The sequence below is a fragment of the Mandrillus leucophaeus genome, unplaced genomic scaffold, assembly GCF_000951045.1.
Source record: "Mandrillus leucophaeus isolate KB7577 unplaced genomic scaffold, Mleu.le_1.0 Scaffold151, whole genome shotgun sequence".
Taxonomy (NCBI): domain Eukaryota; kingdom Metazoa; phylum Chordata; class Mammalia; order Primates; family Cercopithecidae; genus Mandrillus; species Mandrillus leucophaeus.
Window position 1 is genome coordinate 535136 of NW_012101488.1, and position 7787 is coordinate 542922.

At 56.5% G+C, this 7787-nt stretch overlaps 2 protein-coding genes across 2 annotated transcripts in view; both read left to right on the plus strand.

Moving 5' to 3' along the window:
- Positions 1-4448, plus strand: part of TOMM40 (translocase of outer mitochondrial membrane 40 homolog (yeast)) — a 12513-nt gene extending 8065 nt beyond the window's left edge. Inside the window, exons 7-10 of the mRNA XM_011975069.1 lie at positions 1270-1392; positions 1577-1653; positions 1757-1859; positions 3787-4448. Coding sequence (XP_011830459.1) covers positions 1270-1392; positions 1577-1653; positions 1757-1859; positions 3787-3926 — 443 coding nt within the window. The 3' untranslated portion in view covers positions 3927-4448. The remainder of the gene's footprint in view (positions 1-1269; positions 1393-1576; positions 1654-1756; positions 1860-3786) is intronic.
- Positions 4449-6827: 2379 nt separating this feature from the next.
- The window catches only part of APOE (apolipoprotein E), a gene marked incomplete at its 3' end in the record, with an annotated part of 3178 nt that continues 2218 nt past the window's right edge, over positions 6828-7787 (plus strand). The window contains exons 1-2 of the mRNA XM_011975137.1: positions 6828-6845; positions 7410-7475. Coding sequence (XP_011830527.1) covers positions 7433-7475 — 43 coding nt within the window. The remainder of the gene's footprint in view (positions 6846-7409; positions 7476-7787) is intronic.

A 7787-nucleotide genomic window follows, 5' to 3' on the forward strand; every position in this document is an offset into this window, starting at 1 on the left:
TTTTCCTGTCTTTTTGAGATGGAGTCTTGCAGTGTCTCCCAGGCTGGAGTGCAGTAGCACAATCTCAGCTCACTGCAACTTCCACCTCCTGGGTTCAAGCGATTCTCCTGCCTCAGCCTCCTAAGTAGCTGGGACTACAGGTGCCCGCCACCACACCCAGCTAATTTTTTGTATTTTTAGTAGAGACAGGGTTTCACCATGTTGGCCAGGCTGGTCTCGAACCTCCGACTTCAGGCGATCCGCCCACCTCAGCCTCCCAAAGTGCTGGGATTACAGGTGTGAGCCACTGTGCCCAGCCTCTTTTTTTCTTTAAAAATTTTTTAAATTTTTTATTTTTTAAGACAGGATCTCTGTTGCCCAGTTTGGAGTGCAGTGGCATGATCATAGTTCAGTGTAACCTTGACCTTCTGAGGTCAAGCGATCCTCCCGCCTCAGCCTCCCAAGTAGCTGGGATTACAGGCCCGTGCCACCACGCCAGGCTTGTTTTCTTTCCCTGTCCCTCCCTCTCTGTTTCCCACTCTCTTCCTCCCCAATTCTTTTGCCCCTATAAAACCACATTTGTGGCGTGTACCCTGCTAGGCTCAAAAGAAACCAGAGTGAATCTATCTCCATCCTGAGGCTTGAGAAGGCAGCCCAGAGGTGGCAGTTCTCTTGTTCAGCAAGCACTCCCTACGGTGGAGGGACAGAGGAACGGAGACTTGGACCTCAGCGTAGCGAGTCCAAGTCACAGCTGAGCGTTCGATTCCTCACGACCCCAAGAGGCAGTTAGGTTCACAGAGAGATGATGCCAGCGTCCGCAGTCACCAGCCAGCCTGTGGCAGGGCTGGGATTCGAACCCAGGCTGTGCGTTCTTACTCACACTCTACTCAACGGCCTCTCAGCAGCAGAGTGGCTCAGAGCCTGGGTTTGGGAGGTGTGGAGGCTTGGATTCTGCGCCTGACACATTTCGTGAGCATGAGTGAGTGACTTACCCTGTAAGCTTCTGTAAGTGGTGGTGACCACCTCTGTAAGTGGGGGTGGATAAATGCTGACCACATGGGCTTGTGTCGACCAGATGAGGTCCTTCAGGTAATGCAGTCATAGCAGGGCCTGGGACGCTGAGCTCAGCGGTGGGAACCCCTGGGTGATGGGTTAGGAAAAAGGAACCTGTGAGGGAGGCCTGAGAGCAAGCCCAAGCCTCCAGCAGGGGTGAACCGAGAGGGCTTCCTGGAGGTGGAGTCTGGCCTGGCACCCAGGGTGGGTGGAAACTGCTCGTCATTTTGTCCACAGGAATCCTCGTAGCCCACTACCTCCAGAGCATCACACCTTGCCTGGCCCTGGGCGGAGAGCTGGTCTACCACCGGCGGCCTGGGGAGGAGGGCACCGTCATGTCTCTAGCTGGGAAATACACATGTGAGCTTGGGGCCTGGACTCCTGGGTCTGAGGGTGGAGGGGCCGGGCCCCTGGACTTCTCCTGGGTCTGAGGGAGGACGGGCTGGAGCCCTGGACACTTAGGTCTGAGGGAGGAGGCCTGGGTTCCCAGATGCCCAAATCCCCTTGGTAATGAGCCCTCACCTCCACCCCACTCTCTTGACAGTGAACAACTGGTTGGCAACGGTAACGTTGGGCCAGGCGGGCATGCACGCAACATATTACCACAAAGCCAGTGACCAGGTGAGTGGGTGCAGGGACTAGCTGGTGCTGCCAGGGGCTGCCGGGCCTGGAAGTCCAGGCGGGGCCACTCGCTAACTCTCGTGTGTTGCTCCGGCCCCTCCAGCTGCAGGTAGGTGTGGAGTTTGAGGCCAGCACAAGGATGCAGGACACCAGTGTCTCCTTCGGGTACCAGCTGGACCTGCCCAAGGCCAACCTCCTCTTCAAAGGTAAAGGTCTCGGTTTCCCTATGTGGGAAACAGGCGAGAGGTGACTCAACTCTGGGTGTGTGGGCCACCACAGGTGCTGGAGGATGGTGTGCTGCGACCCTGTGGGCCTCCACATTACCAGGGAACACTTGTTAAAAAGTAGGTGGGGCCGGGTGTGGAGGCTCACACCTGTAATCCCAGCACTTTTGGAGGCCGAGGCAGGCGGATCACAAGGTCAGGAGATTGAGACCACCCTGGCTAACACAGTGAAACCCCGTCTTTACTAAAAATACAAAAAAAAATTAGCCGGGCATGGTGGCGGGCGTCTGTGGTCCCAGACGCAGAGGCTGAGGCCAGGAGAATAGCAAGAACCCAGGAGGCGGAGGTTGCAGTGAGCTGAGATCGCGCCACTGCACTCCAGCCTGGGCGACAGAGCCAGACTCTGTCTCAAAAAAAAAAATTAGCCGGGCATGGTGGCGGGTGCTTGTAGTCCCAACTACTCAGGAGGCTGAGGTGGGAGAATGGCATGAACCCAGGAGGCAGAACTTGCAGTGAGCCGAGATGGCGCTACCGCACTCTGGGCAACAGAGCAAGACTCCGTCTCAAAAAAAAAAAAAAAAAAAGTAGGTGGACGACCCTCTACTATGTTTTATGCTTGGGAAAAAAAGTGGCTGGAGTGGCCAGACATGGTGGCTCACGCCTATAATCCCAGCATTTTGGGAGGTCAAGCCAGGTAGAATACTTGAGGCCAGGAGTTGGAGACCAGCCTGGCCAACATAGTGAAACCCCCCTCTCTACTAAAAGTACAAAGATTAGGTAGTGTGCTGCAGCTGTAGTCCCAGCTATTCGGGAGGCTGAGGCACAAGAATCACTTGAATCTGGGAGGCGGAGGTTGCAGAGAGACAAGATTGCACCACTGCACTCCAGCCTGGGCGACAGAGCGAGACCCAAAAACAATAAAATGAAATGAAAAAATAAAAAGATAAAATAATAATAATAAAATAAAAAAATAATAATAAAATGAAATAAATAAATGTTTAAAAAAATTTTGGTGGAGCATCTGATGAGTGCTTGGACCGAGCTGGAGCTTTGCCCATCCCCTCTTATTTTTCTGCACTTGACCCTCTTATTTTTCTGAGACTGATCTCCCTCTGTCACCCAAGCTAGAGTGTAGCAGTGCAATTGCAGCTCACTGCAGCCGCCACCTCCCTGGCTCAAGCAGTCTTCCCACCTCAGTCTCCTGAGTAGCTAGGAACACAGGTGCATGCCACCAGGCCCGGCTAATTTTTTTGAATTTCTGGGGAGAGACGGGGTTTCACCATGTTGCCCAGGCTGGTCTCGAACTCCTGGACTCAAGCCTTGGCCTCCCAAAGTGCTGGGATTATAGGTATGAGTCACCACACCCAGCCAGGGTAGAAGGCACTTTGGAAGCATCCAGCCTTGCCCCATTCATCTTACATTAGTGGAAATGGAGGCTTCCAGAGGTTTCAAGGTCACAGCCAAATCCAGAACCTCATCTCAGGCTCACTGGCCATAGTCCCAATGTCCAGTCTTAAGTCTTCTTGGATATCTGTGGCTCACAGACTTTTGGGTGTTTGAGCCTCCTGCTGAGCACTGCTGGGTACACAGCGGTGACCAGCCCTGTCTTCACCGAACTCAGTGGGAGGAACAGATCCATCCCCAGAGTGGGCAGGACTAGGTTGGGGGAACCCAGGGGTCTGGAGGGCTTTTCAGAGGGCAGGGGTCACTGAGCGGAGAGCAGAGGAGGAGTGAGCCATTTGCTGCAGCGTGAAGTTGTTGGGGGTGTGATGGGGTTTCTGGGTGGCAGGAGCGGTCTGGTTGGAGGTCTGGAAGCCGTCAGCATGTGACTGGTATCTAGGGTGGCCAGGAACTCTGCATGGATATGGTGGGAAGCTGGCATGCCTCTCACCTCAGCTCTTCCCTGCAGGCTCTGTGGACAGCAACTGGATCGTGGGTGCCACGCTGGAGAAGAAGCTCCCACCCCTGCCCCTGACACTGGCCCTCGGGGCCTTCCTGAATCACCGCAAGAACAAGTTCCAGTGTGGCTTTGGCCTCACCATCGGCTGAGCCCTCCTGGCCCCCGCCTTCCACGCCCTTCCAATTCCACCTCCACCTCCACCTCCCCCTGCCACAGAGGGGAGACCTGAGCCCCCCTCCCTTCCCTCCCCCCTTGGGGGTCGGGGGGGACATCGGAAAGGAGGGACCCCGCCACCCCAGCAGCTGAGGGGGGGATTCTGGAACCGAATGGCGCTTCGGGATTCTGAGTACTAGGGGCAGCGTGCCCAGTGGGCCTGGGGTCCCGGGAAGGATTCCGGAATTGAGGGGCACGCAGGATTCTGAGCACCAGGGGCAGAGGCGGCCAGACAACCTCAGGGAGGAGTGTCCTGGCGTCCCCATCCTCCAAAGGGCCTGGGCCCGCCCCGAGGGGGCAGCGAGAGGAGCTTCCCCATCCCCTGTCAGTCCACCCTGCCCTGTCCACTTTCCCATCTACTCCTCGGTATAAATCATGTTTATAAGTTATGGAAGAACCGGGACATTTTACAGAAAAAAACAAAAAACAACAAAAAATATACGTGGGAAAAAAAAAAAGATGGGAGGCCTCCGTTTTCTCAAGTGTGCCTGGCCTGTTTGGAGCATTTCATCCGGAGTCCGGCCGCCCTGACCTTCCCCCAGCCGCCTGCAGGGGGCGCCAGAGGGCAGGAGCACGGAAAGCAGCGGAGCCGCACCACTGCCTGGCTTTACGCTGCATTGAGTCCGGCTCAGAGGGGCGCAGCGTTGACCGGGATCGCAGTCTCCCCATCCGGAACATCTGCCCTGCTCGGGGACACCTCGGGCCTTCTGTTGTCCGAGGGTAGGGTCTCAAGGTCACTCGCCCCAGCTTGACCTGGCCGGAGTGGCTATAGAAAGAAGACTTTGTCCCTGCAAACTGCAGCAGCAGAGATGACACTCTCTGAGTGCAGACATGGGGGCAGGGAGCCGGGAGAAGGTTCAAGCTACTGGAACAGCTTCAGAACAACTAGGGTACTAGGAACTGCTGTGTCGGGAAGAAGGGGCTCAAGGACTTGCAGGCGTGAGAGGAGGGGCCTAGGCCAGACTAGGCTCCTTATGCAGCCATGGGGGTTGGGTCACCTATGTCTGAGGATGTGGTGCTGTCTGGATTTTGCCAACCTAGGGCTGGTGTCAGCTGACACCCAACACCACCAGCACCACTCCTGAGCCTCCGGGAACTGAAACCCTGTCTACCCCCAGGGTCTAGGGAGGGAGGCTGCTGAGTAGAGCTGACCCCAAGTTACCCACAGAAGCCACCTCAGCCACCCCCTGCCAGCCAAAGCAAACAGGCCCGGCCCGGCACTGGGGGTTCCTTCCCGGGACCAGGAGTCCAGCCTCCCCTGACTCGCCGAATCCTCTGATCCCACCCACTCCAGTTCTCGATGTGTGACTTTGCCATTCATCTCGCTGCTGAACCGTGGGTTTCTCCTCTGAAACATCTGGGATTTATAACAGGGTTGTTAGGAAAGTGACAGCATCTGAGCGCTCACTGTGGCCTGTCCCTTGCTAGCCCTAACAGGACCACTGTGCCAAGGCTGTCCTCCGTGCTCAATACACGTTAGCTTGTCACCAAACATATCCGTGCCACTGCTTTCCCAGTCTGATGAGCAAAGGAACCCGATGCTCAGAGAGGACAAGTCATTTGCCCAAGGTCACACAGCTGGCAACTGGCAGAGTCAGGATTCAAGCCCTGGCAGTTTGACTCCAGAATCCTAACCTTAACCCAGAAGCACAGCTTCAAGACCCTGGAAACCACAATGCCTGTGGCAGCCAGGGGGAGGTGCTGGAATCTCATTTTACACGTGGGGAGGGGTGGGTCCCCTGTGCTCAAGGTCACAACCGAAGAGGAAGCTATGATTAAAACCCAGGTCCCACTCGCAAAGCCTAGACTTTTAGCAGATGCACCACACTGTTCCCACCCCCCTCCCATCCCACTTCTGTCCAGTCGCCTAGCCCCACTTTCTTTTCTTTTTTCTTTTTCTTTTTTTGTTTTTCTTTTTAGAAAGCATCACTCTTGCTCAGGCTGGAGTGCAGTGGCGAGACTTCGGCTCACTGTAACTTCCACCTCCCGGGTTCAAGTGATTCTCCTGCCTCAGCCTCCCAAGTAGCTAGGATTACATGCGCCCGCCACCACGCCTGGCTAATTTTTGTATTTTTAGTAGTGATGGGGTTTCACCATGTTGGCCAGGCCGGTCTCAAACTCCTGACCTTAAGTGTTCCGCCCACCGTGGCCTCCCAAAGTGCTGGGATTACAGGCGTGAGCTACCGCGCCCAGCCCCTCCCATCCCACTTCTGTCCAGCCCCCTAGCCCTACTTTCTTTCTGGGATCCAGGAGTCCAGATCCCCAGCCCCCTCTCCAGATTGCATTCATCCAGGCACAGGAAAGGACAGGGTCAGGGAAAGAGGACTCTGGGCGGCAGCCTGCACATTCCCCTTCCACGCTTGGCCCCCAGAATGGAGGAGGGTGTCTGGATTACTGGGCGAGGTGTCCTCACTTCCTGGGGACTGTGGGGGGTGGTCAAAAGGCCTCTATGCCCCACCTCCTCCCTCTGCCCTGCTGTGCCTGGGGCAGGGGGAGAACAGCCCACCTCGTGACTGGGGGCTGGCCCAGCCCGCCCTATCCCTGGAGGAGGGGGCGGGACAGGGGGAGCCCTATAATTGGACAAGTCTGGGATCCTTGAGTCCTACTCAGCCCCAGCGGAGGTGAAGGACGTCCTTCCCCAGGAGCCGGTGAGAAGCGCAGTCGGGGGCACGGGGATGAGCTCAGGGGCCTCTAGAAAGATGTAGCTGGGACCTCGGGAAGCCCTGGCCTCCAGGTAGTCTCAGGAGAGCTACTCGAGGTCGGGCTTGGGGAGAGGAGGAGCGGGGGTGAGGCCAGCAGCAGGGGACTGGACCTGGGAAGGGCTGGGCAGCAGAGACGACCCGACCCGCTAGAAGGTGGGGTGGGGAGAGCATGTGGACTAGGAGCTAAGCCACAGCAGGACCCCCACGAGTTGTCACTGTCATTTATCGAGCACCTACTGGGTGTCCCCAGTGTCCTCAGATCTCCATAACTGGGAAGCCAGGGGCAGCGACACGGTAGCTAGCCGTCGATTGGAGAACTTTAAAATGAGGACTGAATTAGCTCATAAATAGAAAACGGCGCTTAAATGTGAGGTTAGAGCTTAGAATGTGAAGGGAGAATGAGGAATGCGAGACTGGGACTGAGATGGAACCGGCGGTGGGGAGGGGGAGGGGGTGTGGAATTTGAACCCCGGGAGAGAAAGATGGAATTTTGGCTATGGAGGCCGACCTGGGGATGGGGAAATAAGAGAAGACCAAGAGGGAGATAAATAGGGAATGGGTTGGGGGCGGCTTGGTAACTGTTTGTGCTGGGATTAGGCTGTTGCAGATAATGGAGCAAGGCTTGGAAGGCTAACCTGGGGTGGGGCCGGGTTGGGGTCGGGCTGGGGGTGGGAGGAGTCCTCACTGGCGGTTGATTGACAGTTTCTCCCTCCCCAGACTGGCCAATCACAGGCAGGAAGATGAAGGTTCTGTGGGCTGCGTTGCTGGTCACTTTCCTGGCAGGTATGGGAGCGGGGCTTGCTCGGTTTCCCCGCTCCTCCCCCTCTCATCCTCACCTCAACCTCCTGGCCCCATTCAGGCACACCCTGGGCCCCCTCTTCTTCTGCTGGTCTGTCTTCCCCTTGAGGGGAAAGCCCAGGTCTGAGGCTTCTATGCTGCTTCTGGCTCAGAACAGCGATTTGACGCCCTGTGAGCCTCGGTTTCCTCCCCCCGCTTTTTTTTTTTTTGAGCCAGAGTCTCACTCTGTCGCCCAGGCTGGAGTGCAGTGGCGCAATCTCAGCTCACTGCAAGCTCCGCCTCCCGGGTTCACGCTAT